Source organism: Bos javanicus, chromosome 5 (genome assembly GCF_032452875.1).
Source record: "Bos javanicus breed banteng chromosome 5, ARS-OSU_banteng_1.0, whole genome shotgun sequence".
NCBI lineage: Eukaryota > Metazoa > Chordata > Mammalia > Artiodactyla > Bovidae > Bos > Bos javanicus.
In genome coordinates this window covers 41111767-41132098 of record NC_083872.1, presented here as the reverse complement: position 1 = coordinate 41132098, position 20332 = coordinate 41111767, and the positions used below count along the sequence as shown (strand labels likewise).

The 20332-nt window shown below is 36.7% G+C and overlaps 1 protein-coding gene across 6 annotated transcripts in view; it reads left to right on the top strand.

Moving 5' to 3' along the window:
• LRRK2 (leucine rich repeat kinase 2) overlaps positions 1–20332 on the top strand; it is a 204458-nt gene that overhangs the window by 23973 nt on the left and 160153 nt on the right. For 4 of the 6 annotated variants that reach the window (XM_061416443.1, XM_061416446.1, XM_061416445.1 and 1 more), the window contains 4 exons: positions 69–148; positions 1783–1889; positions 16067–16196; positions 19075–19199. In XM_061416443.1, coding sequence (XP_061272427.1) covers positions 69–148; positions 1783–1889; positions 16067–16196; positions 19075–19199 — 442 coding nt within the window. Of the gene's footprint in view, positions 1–41; positions 149–1782; positions 1890–16066; positions 16197–19074; positions 19200–20332 lie in introns of all 6 variants that reach the window. The other 2 variants (XM_061416444.1, XM_061416447.1) reach the window with 2 other exon arrangements.

The window sequence follows — 20332 nt, the reverse complement described above, 5'->3', positions numbered from 1 at the left end:
GTCCTTCAAAATTTTTTGTTCAATAGTTTATTTTTTGACAGGTTTCTTTTTTTCCTTCCTGAATCCAGGAGGCTGCCTGTTGGGCCCTGAATAATCTCCTTATGTATCAAAACAGTTTACACGAGAAGATTGGAGATGAAGATGGCCAGTGAGTAGTTTTGATTTTATATGATAGAAAATTTTAGTCATATTTTTAATCAATTCACTGAAATTTTTATTGTTTGAAATATTTTTGATATAGGTATTTATATTAAGTGTTGCCATAAAATACTTGTGAATATATAATATTTTGATGCCCATTGTCTTCAATAGTTAGTAAAACTCTCTTTGTGTGAGAGTCATTATGGAGAGATTTAGAATCAAGAGTCGTTCAGTAACTTATGAATCATCAAGAAAGAACCTTTCAGTTTTCTGGCTAATAATTTATAAGTACTAATTATTCTCAACTGACAGAAATTGCAGAGCTGTCTGTGACCTTTTCTATTGTGGTTACTAGCCAGGATGTTGTCAGTATCAGTAATTAGATGTGGTTAGAAGCCTCCTTTAGTGACTCCCCACTTTATGTGGTGGTATTAACCTGTCTTCTCTTGAAAGGGTTATTTGTATAACTGTCAGCTCTTGAGGATGCTTTCTATGGGAGCTCCATTTAAACATCATAAGACCAGACAAAAATGCACATTGCAAACAGGAGTTCTGTATGTCTGATTTGTTTCATGTCCATGAGCAACTGCTTATGTTTGTACTGTTGGCTCTGCATAGCCTCTCAATTTTAAATTTTGAATGCCTTACCTTGGAAATTTGAATAGTATTATTCTGCACCTCAAATTCTGACAGCCTGTTTCCATAGTGACGTGAAGTGAAAATCTCTCAGTCGTGTCCAACTCTTTGTAACCCCCTGGACTATACAGTCTGTGGAATTCTCAAGTCCAGAATACTGGAATGGGTAGCCTTTCCCTTCTCCAGGGAATCTTCCCAACCCAGGGATTGAACCCAGGTCTCCCACACTGCAGGCAGATTCTTTACCAGCTGAGCCACAAGGGAAGCCCAAGAATACTGGAGTGGGTAGCCTATCCTTTCTCCAGGCATCTTCCCGACCCAGGAATCGAACCAGGGTCTCCTGCATTGCAGGCAGATTCTTTATCAACTGAGCTATCAGGGATGCCCTCATTTCCATAGTGATCAACTGGCAATTAGAAGGCAGTTAATGACAGATTCTATTTATTTAAATGTCTCTAGTTTGAATGGAAACTGTAAATTTTGAAAAATATGTGTTAAACCAGCCTTCTAATATGCTTTGAGCAATCTTTTAAAGAAGTTAAGATTGGTTCATGCTGCAATTTATAAAAATTTCAATTCATAGATACTAATCCTTTAAAACTCACAGGAGATTGTTAAAATAAATACATCATTAAAACATATTTAAGCTCTAAATTAAAAATTTTCACTCTACTTCTTTATGATTCTTAATTTTTCCTTTCTTGCTTACATCATCTCTTTTTTCTCACTTAATCTTTTTACTCTTAGCACCTATTTATATATTTACTGAGTCTTCTACTTTCTCCTTCTACTGCTTATCTACTTTGAAGAAACAGAAATACTACTTTATTAGTAGTTAATGTATTTGAATATAATGTAAATAGAACACTGCTCTCCTGTGAGTAGAGGTGGCATAAAACACTGTTTATCTGCCCTTATTGGTTGTTAGATTAGATAACAGTAAGTGAATATTTGAGTTAATTATTAAAGCGATTACTATTAATGTTGTGATTGAATTTGTGCAAGGTTCCCAGCTCACAGGGAAGTGATGCTGTCCATGCTGATGCACTCTTCATCAAAAGAAGTCTTCCAGGCATCTGCAAATGCTTTGTCAACTCTGTTAGAACAAAATGGTAAGAGGTACACCATATTTTTTAGTATACTGAAACATGTTTTGTGGTATTTTTAAAATTATAAAAGTGATAATTGTAAAAACTTCAAATATGTAAATATATATATCTGACATATAGATATATTGACAAATAGGTAAAAAGAGAAAGAAGAAAATAAGATTTTGATGCTTTTCTTCTGGATTTCTGTGTATGTACTTACACATGACATATACAATACATTTTATGTTTTTTGGATAAATGGAATGCTATTATAATCTTTTATAACCAAATTTTACATTTCTTTTTTTTATGTTGCTAATATAAATTCCCACATTACCATTTTTGATGGTTGTGTAGTTTCCCAATGCACACCTATGTCCTCATTTATGTTCCAGTTTCTTATGCATGGACTTTTAGCTTGTGTCCAGTGGTCTTGTTTTGAATATTTGTAACAGTAGCCAAATGGTCACTTTTCCGCCCCAGTTGTCTTTATACACTGTTCCTGTGTTTTTTTCTTAGGAATGCAGTGGATAGAGAGAGAGTCACCATTATAAAATATTCTAAAATTGTCCATTATAAAAATTAAAAAAAATAGTCCTTTACATGTGAATCTTACAGCTTTCCATTATTTAGGAGAGAAAAACAGCTGTTATACCTTTGGAAGAACTCTTGAGGTTTAGAATTGAGGCTCAGGCTGCTCTTATTAGGGCTCAGCCCTAATAAATAGGAAATACGGCCAGAAAATCTTGGGAGAAAACTAATCATAAAAGCATCAGGACTTGGCAGCTCTTGAAGGATATTCTTGAAGGGAAAAAATACAGAAGAACACTGAAAGCTTGAAAAAAAAGACCAGTGTTAGCATCAGCTTTTAGTAGAGAACCCGAGTAGAGTGAAAAAAGCCTCCTCATGCATGTTTCCGTACACGGTTATTTAAGTCAGATCAAGAGGAAAATCACTTCTTTGTTTTCATTCTTTCTCACTTCATCTCTGATGGCACTGAAAAGGCCATCATAAAAGGCTTGGGCTGGCCAAGCTCTGAGAGATTGATCGGGGTTGCTCTCAAAGGATAATGAGTCAGTGGAAGTGGCAGAAAGGGGAGCTGCTCTTCTTGAATCTCCCTTCCTCTGCTGTGCAGAGGCCTGGGTTGTGGGGCTGTGTGTAGGGGTCTCACTCTTGAAAATGAACACTGGACTTTGCTGCTTTTGTTGAGGCACCTTAGAGAGGAGACAGCCAGAGAAGGCAGTGGCACCCCACTCCAGTATTCTTGCCTGGAAAATCCCACGGATGGAAGAGCCCGGTAGGCTGCAGTCCCTGGGGTCGCGAGGAGTCGGACATGACTGAGCGACACTTTTCACTTTCATGCACTGAAGAAGGAAATAGCAACCCACTCCAGTGTTCTTGCCTGGAGAATCCCAGGGACGGCAGAGTCTGGTGGGCTGCCGTCTGTGGGGTCTCAGAGAGTCGGACACGACTGAAGTGACTTAGCAGCAGCGGAGAGTAGACAAACCTTTACCATGTACAAAACACATTGTGCTGGTGCTGTGGTTCTTAACTCCATGGAAACATTTGATATGTCAACAAAACAACCATGATTTTGTGAGATTTAAACTTCTGCTTTTTTTTTTTTTTTTAAAGAAGGACTATTTTATACAAATAGACACATATATGTAACAGTCATGGAGAGACTAGCCAAAGCTACTACAGTACTCATTTCTGTAATTGGTCACCAGGTGACAGCTGGTGTGTGTATATATATAAAGTTAGTATCTATAGTTTCTGTCTTCATCTCCTCATTCCATGTTTCCCTTGTCCTCAACTGGAACTTGCGTGGCTCCTGGTTCTGGAGTGACCCAAACCTTCACCCATGAAAGATCAAAGTCCTCAGTCATACTGCCTTTTCTGGTTGCTGTGCTTTTTTTTTCTTTGTTTTTGTTTTTATTGAAGTATAGGTGATTTGCAATGTTGTGTTAGTTTCAGGTATATAGCACAGTTGGACATACATATGCTGTATGCTATGTCGCATCAGTTGTGTCTGACTCTGTGTGACCTTATGGACTGTAGCCTGCCAGACTCCTCTGTCCATGGGATTCTCTAGGCAAAAGTACTGGAGTGGGTTGCCGTATCCTCATCCAGGGGATCTTCCTGACCTGGGGATTGAACCCATGTCTCTTATGAATTCGGCGTTGGCAGGCAGGTTCTTTACCACTACTGACACGTGGAAAGCCTTTTATACATACATATATGCATCAGTTCAGTTAGTTCAATTGCTCAGTCGTGTCTGACTGTTTGCGACCCCATGGAATACAGCATGCCAGGCTTCCCTGTCCATCACCAGCTCCCGGAGTTTATTCAAACTAACGTCTATTGAGTCAATGATGCCATCCAACCATCTCATCCTCTGTCGTCCCCTTCTCCTCCCACCTTCAATCTTTCCCAGCATCATGGTGTTTTCAGATGAGTCAGTTCTTCACATCAGGTGGCCAAAGTATTGGAGCTTCAGCTTCAATCAGCTTCATCAGTCCTTCCATATTCATGACTGATTTCCTTAAGGATGCTCTGGTTTGATCTCCTTGCAGTCCAGGGGACTCTCAAGAGTCTTCTCCAACACCACAGTTCAAAACATCAATTCTTCTCACCTTTCTTTATAGTCCAACTCTCAAATCCATACATGACTACTGGAAAAACCAAAACCTTGACTAGATGGACGTTTATTGGCAAAGTAATGTCTCTGCTTTTTAATATGCTCTCTAGGTTGGTCATATCTTTTCCTCCAAGGAGCAAGCGTCTTTTAATTTTATGGCTGCAGTCACCATCTGCAATGAGTTTGGAGCTCAAAAAAATAAAGTCTCTCACTGTTTCCACTGCTTCCCCATTGATTTGCCATTAAAAATGATGGCACTAGATGCTATGATCTTCGTTTTCTGAATGTTGAATTTTAAGCCAACTTTTTCGCTCTCCTCTTTCACTTTCATCAAGAGGCTTAGTTCTTCTTGGGTTTCTGCCATAAAGGTGGTGTCATTTGCATATCTGAAGTTATTGATATTTCTCCCAGCAATCTTGATTCCAGCTTGTGCTTCATCCAGCCCAGCGTTTCTCATGATGTATTCTGCATATAAGTTAACTCAGCAGGGTGACAATATACAGCCTTGATGTACTCCTTTTCCTATTTGGAAAGAGTCTGTTGTTCCATGTCCAGTTCTAACTGTTGCTTCCTGACCTGCATATAGGTTTCTCAAGAGGCAGGTCAGGTGGTCTGGTATTCCCATCTCTTTAAGAATATTTCACAGATTGTGGTGATTCACACAGTCAAAGGCTTTGGCATAGTCAATAAAGTAGAAATAGATGTTTTTCTGGAACTCTCTTGCTTTTTCGATGATCAAACAGATGTTGGCACTTTGATCTCTGGTTCTTCTGCCTTTTCTAAAACAAGCTTGAATGTTTGGAAGTTCACAGGTCACGTACAGCTGAAGTCTGGCTTGGAGAATTTTGAGCATTATTTTGCTAGCATGTGAGATTAGTGCAATTGGGGATTGGAATGAAAACTGACCTTTTCTAGTCCTGTGGCCACTGCTGAGTTTTCCACATTTGCTGGCATATTGAGTGCAGCACTTTCACAGCATCATCTTTTAGGAATTGAAATAATTTTCCATTATAGTGAGATAGAAATACAACATATTATACAAATTATTGAGTATAGTTCCCTGTGCTGTACAGAAGGTTCTTGTTGGTCATCTATTTTATATATAGTACTGTGTCGGTTGCTATAATTTTCAGTTCACTTTTACTGTTGCGGATGGAGGTATCAAGAGGCTCCTCAAGATTACTTTAGATCTCAGACAGGCTTCCTGTAGCCACTGTGTAGTAGCAACCTCTCTCTTCTTGGTAAATGGATCAATCGCATCAGCTGTGAGCTTAATCCCTTTTTTAATACTGGTAGTTCAATTCATAAGGAGCCTATAGTGACCAGGTAGACATCACATGCTCTGATTAGCTGGTACCATTGATATGTCCCTGGATGAAAGCTTGTCCTGCTCCATGTGCTTCATGCAAAACAGTGGTATTTTACTTAGAAGATGTACAGTTTTTACTTAAAAAATTTTTTTGTTCTTTTTTCTTCAATTTTCATTGTAGTATAATTGATGTAAAGTGTTGTATGAGGTCATCCCTGGTAGCTCAGAAAGTAAAGCATCTGCCTACAATGCGGGAGACCCTGGTTCAATCCCTGGGTTGGGAAGGTACGCTGGAGAAGGCAATGGCAACCCACTCGAGTATTCATGCCTGGAAAATCCCATTGACCGAGGAGCCTGGTAGGCTACAGTTCATGGGATCACAAAATAAGTTTAAGCTGTACAGCACAATGATTTGAATTACTTACCTCAGGAAATGATTAGTCCAGTAAGTTTAGTGAAGATCCGTCATATCATATAGATGCAAAGTGAAAGAAAAACAAAAAAATGTTTTACTTGTGATGAGGATTAGGATTTACTCTCTTAACAGTTTTCATATATAACATACAACAGTATAACATATTAAGTATGTTGTACTTTGCAGCCCTAGTATCTATCTTATAGATGGGAGTTTGTACCTTCTTACCACCTTCATTCAGTACACCCTTCTTTTGGTAACCACAAATATGATCTCTTTTTCTATTAGTCTGTTCTTGAAATATAATTGACCTGTTCAGTTCAGTTCAGTCGCTCAGTCATGTCCGACTCTTTGCGACCCCATGAATCGCAGCACGCAAGGCCTCCCTGTCCATCACCAACTCCCGGAGTTCACTCAGACTCACGTCCATTGAGTCGGTGATGCCATCCAGCCATCTCAACCTCTTTTGTCCCCTCTTCCTCCTGCCCCCAATCCCTCCCAACATCAGACCTGTAGCACCCTATAATTTCTAGGTTCACAATACAGTGCTTTGATATTTCTGTACATTACAAAATGGTCATCATGATAAGTCTAGTTATCATCTATCATCATACAAAAAATAGTACATTATTAAGATTATATTTCCATGCTGCACTTTCATCCCTATGACTTCTTTATGTTGTAATGGGGAGTCTGTACCTCTTAAGTTCCTTCCCCTATTTCACTTATCCCCCACTGTCCTCTGCTCTGGCAGCCACCAGTTTGTTCACTGTACTATGAGCATGTTTCTGTTTTGTTTGTTCAGTTCTTTTGCTTTTTAGGTTCCCCATAGGAGTAAAATTATACAGTGTTTTTCTCTGTCTGAATTATTTCACTTAGCATAACTCCCTTTCACCTTAGCATAAGGTCTGTCAAGGCAGCAGCAAGTGGCAAGATTTTATTTTTTTTCATGGCTCAGTAATATTCACATCTTCTTTATTTATGCATCTATCAATGAGCATTTAGGTTGCTTATGTATTTTGGTTACTGCGAATAATGCTACAATGAACATATAGGTCTATATACCTTATTTCTTTTTTAAAACAATTTTTATTGAAATATATTTGAGTTATAATGTGTTAGTGTCAGGTATACAGCAAAGTGATTCAATTATACTTACATATATATGTTATATATATATATATATATATATATATACATACATACACACACATATATATATATGTTTTCTTTTTTACGGTCTCTTCCATTATAGGTTATTATACAATATTGAGCATAGTTCCCTGTGCTATATAGTAGGTCCTTGTTGGTTATCTATTTTATATATAGTAGTATGTGTATTTTAGACCTCAACTCCTAATTTATCCCTTCCCCACCCTGTGGTAACCATAAGTTTGTTTTCTATGTCTGTGAGTCTGTTTCTGTTTTGAAAATAAGTTCATTTGTTTCACTTTTTTAGATTCCTTACATAAATAATACCGTATTTGTCTTTCTTTGTCTGGCTTACTTCACTTAGTATGACCATATATCTTTTTGGATTAGTGTTTTTGTTTTCTTCGGTAAATATCCAGGAGTGGAATCATTGGATCATACGGTAGTTCTGTTTTTTGAACTGTGTCCATACTATTTTCCGTAATGCTTGCACCAATTTGGATTTCTACCAACCGTTCATGAGGATTCCTTTTTCTGTACATCCTTGCCAACATTTGTTATTTGTGCTTTTTTTTGATGACAGCCATTCTGACAATTGGGAGGTGATAAATTTTTATGGATTAGATATGTATTTCCTTGATGATTAGTAATGTTGAATATCTTTTCATGTGTGTGTTGGCCATCCCCAAGTCTTCTTTGAAAAATGTTTATAGGGTCTTCTGCCCACAATTTAACTATGTTGTTTTTCTGATCTTGAGTTTTATGAATTCTTTGTATATTTTGAATATGAACCCCTTATTAGATGTATCATTTACACATATCTTCTTCCATTCAGTATGTGGTCATTTCATTTTGTTGATGGTTTCCTTTATTGGGAAAAAGGTTTTTAGTTTGATGTAGTTCCATTTATTCATTTTTACTTTTCATTCCCTTGCCTGAGGAGATAGATTGAAAAAAAAAATATTGCTAAGATCATTGTCAAAGAGTACACTGCTTCTTTTATTTTTGGAGTTTTATGATTTCAGGTTTTCATTTAATTCTTTAATCTGTTTTGAGTTTATTTTTGTATATCATGTGAAAAGAAATCTAGTTTGATTCTTTTGTATGTAGTTGTGCAGTTTTCCTAACACCATTTATGGAATAAGCTGTCTTCCCCATTGTATATTTTTGCATACTTTGTTGGAGATTAAATGAACATCTAAGTTTTCATTTCTGGGCTCTCTAAACTGTTCCATTGATTTATGTATCTGTTTTTTTTTTTTTTTTTTTGGCCAGTATCGTATTGTATTGATTCCTGTAGCTTTGTAGTATAGTTTGAAATCAGGGTGCATGCTGCCTTCAGTTTTGTTCTTTTTCAAGATTTTGGCTATTTGTGGTATTTTGTGTTTTCATACAAATTTTAGAATGGTTTGTTCTAGTTCTGTGAAAAATGCCATTGATGTTTTGATAGCGATTGCACTGAATCTGTAGATTGCCTAGGATAATTTGGTTGGTTTAGCAGTATTAAATCTTCCAATTCATGAACACAGTATAGCTTTTCATTTGTTTGTGTCATCTTCATTTTCTTTCACCAGTGTCTATAGTTTTTTGAGTATAGGTCTTTTACATCTTTAGTTAGATTTATTCTATCTAATACAGTTGTATATGGAATTATTGTCTTAATTTCCCTTTCTGACTGTTCATTCTTAGTATACAGAAACATAGCATATTTCTGTATATTAATTTTGCATCTGCAGCTTTACTGAGTTCATTTATTAGTTCTAGTATTTTTGGTGGCATCTTTAGAATTTTCTTTATATATATCATGTCATCTGCAAACAGTTTCAGTCCCCTCCCGTTTTGATTCCCTGTATTTCTGTCTTTTGTGGCTGGTACTTCTAATACTGTATTGAATAGAAATGAAGTGAGTGAGCATCCTTGTCTTTTTCCTGACCTTAGAGAAAATGTTTTCAGCTTTCCTGATTGAGTATGATATTGGCTATAGGTTTTTCATATAAGGCCTTTATTATGTTGAGATATCCTCCCTCTAAACTCATTTTGTGCAGAGTTTTTATCATAAATTGATATTAAATTTTATCAAAACTTGTTTTTGCCTCTTGGTATTATCATATGCTGTTTTTCTTCTTCAGTTTGTTAGTGTGGTGTTTCACATTGACAGATTTGTAAATATTCAGCCATCTTTGCACCCCTGGGATGAATCATGTTGTATGATTCCCTTAATGTATTGTTGAATTTGGTTTGCTAATATTTTGTTGAGGATTTCTGCATGTATGCTCATCAGTGATATTGGGCTGTAATTTTCTTTTTTCTGTGTGATATCTTTGGTTTTGTGTCAGGGTGATGCTGACCTTGTAGAATGGGTTTGCAAGCATTCCTTTCCTTTCAGTTTTTAGAATAGTTTGAGAAGTAGGGGCATTTACTATTCTTTAAGTGTTTGGTACAATTCATCTATGAAGTTCACTGGTGCTGGACTTTTGTTTGCTGAGAGTTTTTTTTTCTTTTGTTTACTTTTTATTTACTGATTCAGTTTCATTACTGGCAATCAGTCTGTTTGTATTTTCTATTTCTTTCTGCTTCAGTCTTGGGAGATTATATATTTCTAGGAATTTGTCCTTTTCTTCTAGGTCATCCATTTTATAGTCATGTAATTGTAGTAATCTCTTATGATTCTTTATATTTCTATGGTTTTGATTGTAATTTATTGTTTATTTTTAATTGGTGGATAATTTCTTTACAATTTTGCGCTGGTTTCTGCTGTGCTGTAGCATGAGTCAGCTATAAGCATACATATATCCCCTCCCTGAGCCTCCTCTCACCCCCACCATCCCACCCCTCTAGGTTGTCACAGAGCACCAAGCTGAGCTCCCTGTGTTTATAGCAGCTTCCCACTAGGTATCTGTTTTGCATATAGTAATGCATTGGAGAAGGAAATGGCAACCCACTCCAGTATTCTTGCCTGGAGAATCCCAGGGACAGAGGAGCCTAGTGGGCTGTCGTCTATGGGGTCGCACAGAGTCGGACACGACTGAAACGACTTAGCAGCAGCAGCAGTGTATATATGTCAATGCTACTTTTTCAGTTTGTTCCCTCACCTTCCTCTCCATGTCCACAAATTTGTTCTCTACAGCTCCATCTCTATTCCTGCTCTGCAGATAGGTTCATCAATAATGTTTTTATAGATTCCATATATATGTGATAGTATATATTTGTTTTATTCTTTTCTGACTTCCTTCACTCTGTAAAACAGGCTCTAGGTTCATCCACCTCAATACAACTGAGTCAAATTTTGCTACTGTCTCATTTAATGTTTTTTACATCATATTTTGCATCTTTTTGTTTTTATCTCTGTGTATACTTACGGTAGACATTGATAATTTTACTGTTCCTACTAGTTTGTTAAGTGGGTGATCTGCTACTCTCATTTGCTTCTACCAGTGATCTTTTCCTTTCATAAATTTTGTTTTCTAGTTGTGGGCTTCTTTTTTTCCACTTAGAGAAGTCTCTCCAACATTTTTTTAATAGCTAGTTTAATGGTGCAGAACTCTTTTTAGGTTTTGCTTGTCTGTAAAAACTCTTATCCCTCCTTCAGATGAATGATAACCTTACTGGATAGACTATTTTTTCCTTTCAGCATTTTGAATGGATCCCACTATTCCCTGGTATTCTGCAAAATTTAATATGGAAAAGTCAGCTGACAGACTTATGGGAATACCTTTGTATATAACTATTGCTTCTTTTTTGCTTTAATATTCTCTCTTAGTCTTCAAGTTTTGTCATTTTAATTACAATGTGTCTTTTTATGGACCTCTCTTTATTGATCTTGTTTGAGACTTTGTACTTCTTGGACCTGGATATCTATTCCTTTCCAAGTTTAGGGAATTTTTCAGCTATTATCACTTCAAATAATTTGTCTACCTTTCTCTCTCTCTCTTTTCCTTTTTGGATCTCTATATGAAAATGTTAGTATGCTTGATGTTGTCTGGGAGTTCTCATATTTTAAAATTTCTTTTCCTCTGTTTGTTCAGCTTGTGTGATTTTCATCACACTGTTTTCTAGTTCACTGATCTATTCCTCTATATCATTTAATCTACTGTTGATTTTTGTATATAATTTTAATTTTGGTTTTTGTATCCAGTTTCAACTCTGTTTCATTCTTCTTTATATTTTCTAGCTTTTTGATAAACTCACTATATTCATCATTCTTCTCCTGAGTTTGTTGAGGATCTTTATGATCATTACCTTGAGCTGATGTCGGTAGATTGCTTATCTCCATTTGGCTAATTCTTCTTCTGAGATTTTATCTTGTTCCTTCATTTGGAGCATATTCCTGTGTTGCCTCATTTTGCATAATTCTTTGTTTTTGTTTGTATATTGAGTTAGATTGATTATGTTTCCTAATCTTACAGGAGTGTCCTTATAGTACACTCCTTTCTGGTTAACAGAGCTGTATGATCTAGTGGTGCCCTCTGCATGGTCTGAGTGGGCCACTGAATGTTGTGGTGCTGTGTAGGTGGGGCCCATTTCTGGTGGGTTAGCTGCCGAGACCTCCTTGTGTAGAGGCTGCTGGTCGTTGGTGCTCAAGACAGGGTCGTAGTATGGCTGACTGCACAGACTAGGGGTTTCTGGAACTGGTTCCATCCCACGGGTAAGTGGAGCTGTGTCTTGGCATGGCTGACTTAAGGTCTGGGAGGTCTTGGAGCAGTTAACTGCAGACACAGGGTTTTGGAGCTGGAGTTAACATGCTGCTTGGTAGCATAAGGTCCCTGGTTAGCTGGCTGTGAGCCTGGGAGTCCCAGGGCAGCTGACTATGGGCCCTGGGGATTTTCAGTTCTGGTGCCTACCTGCTGGTAAGCACAGCTGATGCTTGGATAGATGCAGAACCCAAAAATGGCACTTGCCGGTACCAATGTCCTTGTGGTAAAATATGCTACATCAAATGGCTGTCAGCGGCGTCTTCTGGAGTGACTCTCCCAAGGGGGTCCCAGTTGCCTTCTGTCTCCCTGAGAGACTCTCCAAGATAGCAAGTGGGTCTGATCCAGACTCTTCTAAACCTATTGCATGCTAGGTTTCCAAGTGTATGAGACTTTTCATGGGCTCTTTAAGAGTGAAGTCTCTGATTCCTATAGCCCTCTTGCTCTCTCATTGTGCAAGCCCTGCTGGATTTTAAAGCCAAATGTTCTAGGGGCTCAAGCCCAGTACCTCCAGGTTTGAGGGATTAATGAGGTGCTTGGACCCCTTGATTCATAGGGAGAACTTCTGTAAATAACCTCTTTGATTATCCTCTTGTTTATTGGTTGCTTATTTGGTAGTGTGGGTGTTCACTGTATCACATTCCCCATCCTTCCTGTCATCTCATGTAGTTCCTTCTTTATATCTTTACTTGTGGAATATCTTTTCTGCTAGTTTTCAGATAATTTTCATAGATTGTTGCACTGTAAGTAGTTATAATTTTGGTGTGCTCATGGGAGGAAGTGAGTTCAGGGTTTTCCCTGAGAAGAATCTTCTGTGCAATCTTGATCACTCCCTGATCAAGGGTTGATTCTTACTATGGTGCCTCAGGATTGGTTACATTTGAAATTAACCTTGATTTCTTTGTTCAGACTCAATTATCTGGTCTTTCTGACTTCATACTTCTTTGTTCTTGGTTCCCAGCCATGTTAACTTTCCTCGGATCCCTTTGCATAGTCCTTGGAGTTCTGCCTTATGAGAATAGTAAGAACTTAAGCAGCTCATTCACCAGTCTCCATTGAAAGACACTTGGGAACATTGCATAGGAAGGGCTGGATATAGTTTTATAGGGAAATAATTGGTTTGGTGGTCAACAAAACTGGGTTTTGTCATGGTGGTTCCCAGGTCAAGGTTCAAACATCTTGTGTGACATTTTATTCATTTAATTGATTAGTTAATAAAATTAGTATTTATTGAGCCTTAGACACCTGAGCTACATCAGATAAATAGAAATCCCAGGTTCATGAAGCTTTTACTCTAGTGGGAAAGATAAGTAAAAAGGCTAATTGATATATATGATATGTGAACCTTGACTGTATTACAAAGAATGTGAAGCCAAAAAAAAAAATATGAAGCAAAGAAAAAGTATACATGTTAGTGTTCAGAGGTGATGAAATTGTGACTATGCAGTGAGGAAACAAGGTAACTGTTGAAGTGAAGGCCTGAAGGAAGTTGCTTTTTGTTATTGGTCTTTTATAACAGATAATTTATTGCTAAAATGGTGTAGAAGAGGTCATGGGTATTGTGTAGAGAGCTGGTAAATGAGATGTAAACTCTATAAACTCTAAAGTGACTCCATGCTGTAATTTTTTCTCCAAGGTGTACTGTATGAGGAAATTTCTGTTCTTTTCAAATCTCAAATTGAGTTCATGTCCAAGACAGTGATTGTTAAAGTGTGGTCTCTGGACCAGCAGCATCATTTGGGGACTTTTTAAAAATGTAAGTTCTAGGGCCCCATACAGACCCAGTGCATCATAAACTGTGTAGTTGAAACTCAGCAATCTGTTTTAACAAGTCCCTGAGAGAATTCTTGTGTACTCTGAAGTGTGGGAACTGCTGATCTAGAATAACTCCTATGATGTAAATTATTTCCTTAGTTAGAATTTAGCCATTTTAGGAGGAGCTGTTAAAGCTTTTGATTTGACTGAGCAAAATAATCAAATTATTCTTTTTTTAATTAATTAAAAATCAGTAAAATTTTTTTATTGGACTAGCATTTGTTTATACTAAGTTTTATGTGTACAACATTTTATTTCTACTTATATATACACTGCAGTGTGCTCACTACCAAAAATTTAGTTTCCATTTATCACCATACTGTTCATCCCCTTTACACACTTCACCCACCTCTACCCCTTTCCCCTCTGGTAACTGCCACAGTGTTTTTGGTTGGTTTGTTCATTTATTTTGTTTTTTATATTCTACGTGTGAGTGAAATCATACAGTCTTTATCTTTCATCATCTGACTGATTTCATTTAGCATAATACCATCAGGGTCCATCCATGTTGGTGCAAATGACACGGTTTCATCTTTTTTCGTGATTGAGTAGTATTGCACCATATATGTATGTCATACCTTCTTTATGCATTCATTGGCTAATGGGCACTTAGGTTGTTTCTGTATCTTGGATATTATAAATAATACTATGAAGAACATAGGGGTACATATATCTTTTCAACTTAGTGGTATTTTCATGTTTTTTAAAATATAAATATCCAGAAGTGGGATACCTGGATTATGTGGTAGTTCTGTTCATAGTTTTTTAAGGAATCTCTATACTGTTTTCCATAGCAACTGTACCATTTTTCATTACCTTTTATCTACTTCCTCATTAACACTTGAATAACCAACTTCTTACCATATTTTGATGATTTTTTAGATTTTAAAAAAGTATGAGTTTTCAGATTTTGTCAGTAATTTAGAATACATATATTACTTCTACTTACAAGTTTTGTCTGATCTTTTCTTTTATTCTCAATTTCAGATGCATAACTAATTTAAAAAAAATAGTATTTAAAGCTCTCTCAGTTTCATTCCTCCCACCTTCAATATTAAAATATAGTTTATAATGTTGGAATTGATATTTATATAGAGGCTTCAAGATAAATGGTATTTATATGGAAACTTTAAGGTATTATGGAAACTTTCAAGACCCTGGATTTGCATTTACTGAAGAAAGTTTATTATGAAGAGGAAAATTATTTCATAATCATTTTCCACACATACTGTGAAGTCAATTGTAAAGCAGTCTGTTTCTTAAGCTTTGTTATTATTTTGTGAAAATATATAGTTATGTTTTATATGTTTTTTATTAGTGCTTTTCATAACTTTGTGTATCATAGCACAGATAGAAATGATAATGTTTGCATGGTCCACTGGAGTAAGTGGAGAAGGCTGAGGGCAACCGAACCTGGTTTCAGTCTTACTTCCTCCATCCCTTAAGAGCTGATAGGATCTTCACTCATCTATAACTTATTCCCAGGTCACCAGTGAGCCTCTGCTCTACATCAGTTCAGTTATTTTGTGAAGTTGCTTTATAATTAGAATGAAATTTAGTTTTCATTCTTATGTTGGAGGGCATTATGTAAAAATGTGTTTCTTCAAAAATATTCTTTTCACAAGAATGGTAATCACATTCCCCTAGTTTTCTCTGTGAATGAAACTTTCACACTAAAACCTCAAATGGTTAATAAATATGAAAACATTGGAAATAGTATATATTTTAAAGAAAAAAATTAATGATATTTAAGTTGTCTGCTACTGCTAAGTCACTTCAGTCATGTCCGACTCTGTGTGACCCCATGGACAGCAGCCCACCAGGTTCCGCTGTCCCTGGGATTCTCCAGGCAAGAACCCTGGAGTGGGTTGCCATTTCCTTCTCCAATGCATGAAAATGAAAAGTGAAAATGAAGTCGCTCAGTAGTGTCCGACTCTTAGCGACCCCATGGACTGCAGCCTACCAGGCTCCTCCGTCCATGGGATTTTCCAGGCAAGAGTACTGGAGTGGGATGCCATCGCCTTCTCCGATTTAAGTTGTCACTGAAATATAAATTAATATATAGTTGTATATACATTCTGATGAACTTTGATTATCTTTAATAGTATTTGTCTTATTGCAAGATTATGAAAATGTCCTTTCATTTATTCAAGTAACATTTAAAAAATCTTGTAGTTAATTTTAGAAAGATCCTGTTGTCAAAAGGAATATATCTGAATGTATTGGAGTTAATGCAGAAGCATATGCATTCTCCTGAAGTGGCTGAAAGTGGCTGTAAAATGCTAAATCATCTTTTCGAAGAAAGGTAATAAATATTTATGAATTTATGTAGAATATATAATATTGGACCAGGTATAATATCAATATTTTGAGCATAATTGTAAGAATAAAAAGAAAAGGCATTTGAAGATGGAAACATTTTGCAACATAATCTCATGTCAGTAATACATAGACTTATTTTATTTATATATAGAAATATGTTGAAAATTTGCTTTTGTGCTTTATGATTGGTATTGACTGTGTTTTGAAAAATGGTGCTTATATAGCACATAACTGTTTAAAAAACAGTTTTTAAAATTTTGTTATGTGAAAGATATAACATGTAAAATTAGGATATGGCTTCTAATTGTTGCTTTCTCACAACTAATATTTATCAAAATTCATTCATTAGAATTAGCTTTGTCTTTTCTTCCTGCTCTCATTCCTTACCTGGGGAAGCATTTTATCACTTTTAGTTCAAGCATAGAGATGTTAAGATTATATGTCTAGTTTGTGGCACAGAGAGACTGTATCATTTATCTGGGAATGGATAATGCAGGTTTGGGGTAGAATGGCAAGTAGTGGCAGGGTGGGGAGGGAAGGGGAGTGAAATCTATCTAAAATTTGTTTAAAAGGCTAAAACTGAGTTAATACAGAGGAACATGTATAATATCATATATGAAACGAGTCGCCAGTCCAGGTTCGATGCACGATACTGGATGCTTGGCCTGGTGCACTGGAACGACCCAGAGGGATGGTATGGGGAGGGAAGAGGGAGAAGGGTTCAGGATGGGGAACACATGTATACCTGTGGCGGATTTATTTTGATATATGGCAAAACCAATACAATATTGTAAAGTTAAAAAATAAAATTAAATTAAATTAAAAAAAAATACAGAGGGTTATCTCCTCCTGAAGGATGTGCTCAGCACATTTTTGTACTTTATTAGGTCAAAGAATGCAAGCTAACTTTGACATAGTCTAAATACATTTCAAACAGAAAAAGAGCGTTAAAAAACTGTCCTGTGTCAAATGGCACAGATGTTGCAATAAAAACTGATTTTGAGTCCTGGTTTTCCCACTAATTTGAGTCAACTATTTGATCTCTAAACTTCAGAATCCTCATTGGTGATGAGGAATAATAATAACAAATTCATAAATTTTTGGCTTATAATGTAAGGATTAAATAAGTTTGAACAAAAGACTTAGGAAAATGACTGGTGTGTTTTAAGCCCCCAGTAAAACATAACTGTTTTTACTAACAGGTATTAAATATTAATAGGGCTTCCCTGTTGGCTCAGATGGTAAAAAAATCTGCCTTCTAGGCAGGAGACCCGGGTTTGATCCCTGGACTGGGAAGATCTTCTGGAGAAGGGAGTGGCTACCTACTCCAGTATTCTTGCCTGGAGAGTTCCATGGACAGAGGAGCCTGCGGTCTCAGAGAGTCAGAAATGACTGAATGACTCACACTTTCACTTTCAAATATGACTAAGTGAAATGCATGTAGCATGATAAACTGTATGTAACGTGTTTACAGACTTAGAATGAACGGCATTACATTGTTTTTAATGTAAAAATACATTGTTTTTAATGTAATGTAAATGTAATAATTTAATATAATTTAATAAGTCCAGCTTATCTATTTATGTTTATATATCATAACTTTAAACAATCTCTCTCTTTTTAAAATGTTATTCTTGACATTTAAATTAAAAGTTTATGTTAAATTGTGATTGTTTATGGTCCTGTCAGTGTGTGAACCTTCTTAAGGAGGGAAAAATACAGTGGAATAATGGACAGTTTAAGATGTTGTAGATTCTGGGCAATTAATCTTTCTGGCTGTTTCCTCATATGTAAAATGCATGAATTTCTAGTTCTAGGGATTCAGAATTGACTATGACAACGTGTCTGCCCCTAAAAATCTCATTTTTAAGCAGATATTTACAATACAGTGTGATAATTCAATGACAGAGATGTGTAAGATCATAGGGTATTGGTGAATCAAGCTAGGGTGACCAAAGGAGAGAGGCTACAAAGAGGGGATGTGTTTAAACTGGGACTTTAAGATGGTAAAGAGGGACTATATGTCAGTAACCATCAGATCAGATCAGATCAGATCAGTCGCTCAGTCGTGTCCGACTCTGTGACCCCATGAATCACAGCACGCCAGGCCTCCTTGTCCATCACCAACTCCCAGAGTTCACTGAGACTCACGTCCATCGAGTCAGTGATGCCATCCAGCCATCTCATCCTCTCATAGACCCATGCAAAGTGAGGACCCAGATCCGATATGCAGAAGTTTTAGTCAGTATGGTACTATGTAAAAGCAAGGGTTGCCTCTATTAAATTTGGTAGGACCTACTGACATCTACATTTATGTTTTGATTAACATACATTTGTGTGTATGTTAAATAATAGCTAAAATGCCTTAGAGAAACTTTAGTGCAAATAAAACTAATTAAGACTACCATACAAGAAGTCCAGTGGTGTTAATCAGGAACAGGCAGGTAGTTATGCTGTAAACAGCTCTCTGGACTTGGCGGTCAGAGTTTGCATTCCAGCCCTGGCTCTGTCATGTTCCAGTGAAAGGACCTTGATGTTTAACCTCTATCAGCCTAAATTCTTTACCTAGAAAATGCAAATAATACCTTCTTTCCAGGAGTTGTTGCCAGTGACCCTGTACAGATCAAAAGGAGGTTGTTAGTTCCGGGAAACTAAGTAAAAGACTTCCAATTTACTGTGAATGTAACTTCTTGAGGTCAAAGTTTAACCGAATAAGAATTTAAATTGTGTTTGCTCATATCACTGAGTTCACATAGCCTTTTCTGATAAAATAGTTCTGTTTTCTTGTACTTGTTTCAAATTGGTGTTTGTATTGGAATCAGGTTGGACTTTTAATAAGCATTTCAATATTATATCTCCAGTAGCACTTCCCTGGATACAATGGCAGCAGTGGTTCCCAAAATAATAACAGTCATGAAAAGTCATGAGACATCATTATCCGTGCAGCTGGAAGCACTTCGAGCTATGTTACATTTTATAGTTCCAGGTAAGTCACATAGTTGATTGTGGGAAGAGCTGTCATTGTAAATAAATATTTTGACTTTTCATGAAATATCAACTTTGTAGGCAAAAATTAAAGGACTGGTTTCTGCCAACCAAATTCAAATCTTTGCACTAGCCCAAAAATAAAACTAGAGGGAAAATGATGAGATAGAGGAGTCAGATAAATTTACATTAAAATTTAATAAGAAGCATCAATAGTTTATTTACAGAGTCCATAAGACTGTTCTATACATCAGTGTCTCTTTTGCTGTCTCGTACACCGGGTTATTGTTACCATCTCTGCTATTTTTTTTGTATTTCTGTTGACATTGCTGAGTTCAAGTTTTTTGTTTGTTTTCTGTCTTAATTATGATAATAGCTAACTAATTTTCACACTTCCTCTCTTGCCTCTTTCCAGTCCTTCTTCTACTCTGTGGTTGAATGCATCTTTCTCAAATATAACCATGTGGCTTTTACTCATTAACTACAATAGTGTCCATTGTACCCCATTTACATCCTGCTTACATTTATTATGACTTCATTTGTCTCCAAACCCATTTAAAACACCTCCTCCTCCTTTCCTTTATCATGTATTTATTAATTGCCACTTATGTTCTATACATTGTGATGACTGCAAAGGTCTGAAAAAAAGATGAAAAAAGATAGGATTGTACTACTTTTGGGAGCTTAGAGGTACAGAGACAGATAGTTAATTACCAGACAGCTGAGAGAGCCTGTTACGGGGCTTCCCTGGTAGCTCAGATGGTAAAGAATCCACCTACAATGAGGGAGACCTGAGTTCAATCCCTGGCTTGGGAAGATCCTCTGGAGAAGGGCATGGCAATCCACGCCAGTATTTTTGCCTGCAGAATCCCATGGGCAGAGGAGTCTGGCAGGCTACAGTCCATGGGGTCATAAAGAGTTGGACATGACTGAGAAACTTTCACTTTCACATTATAAAAGTCTATGAAAATATTGATGGAAGCACAAATAGTTTATTCAAAAGAGTATGTGAGAAATTGTGATGTTTACAGTTGACGGGTGAGTCAGGCTGACCTGGTAAAAAGGCCAGGAGGGACATTTCAAGCAGAAAGAGAAAGAACACATGGTCTGGGATGAGTGGAGCATGGTGTTGAG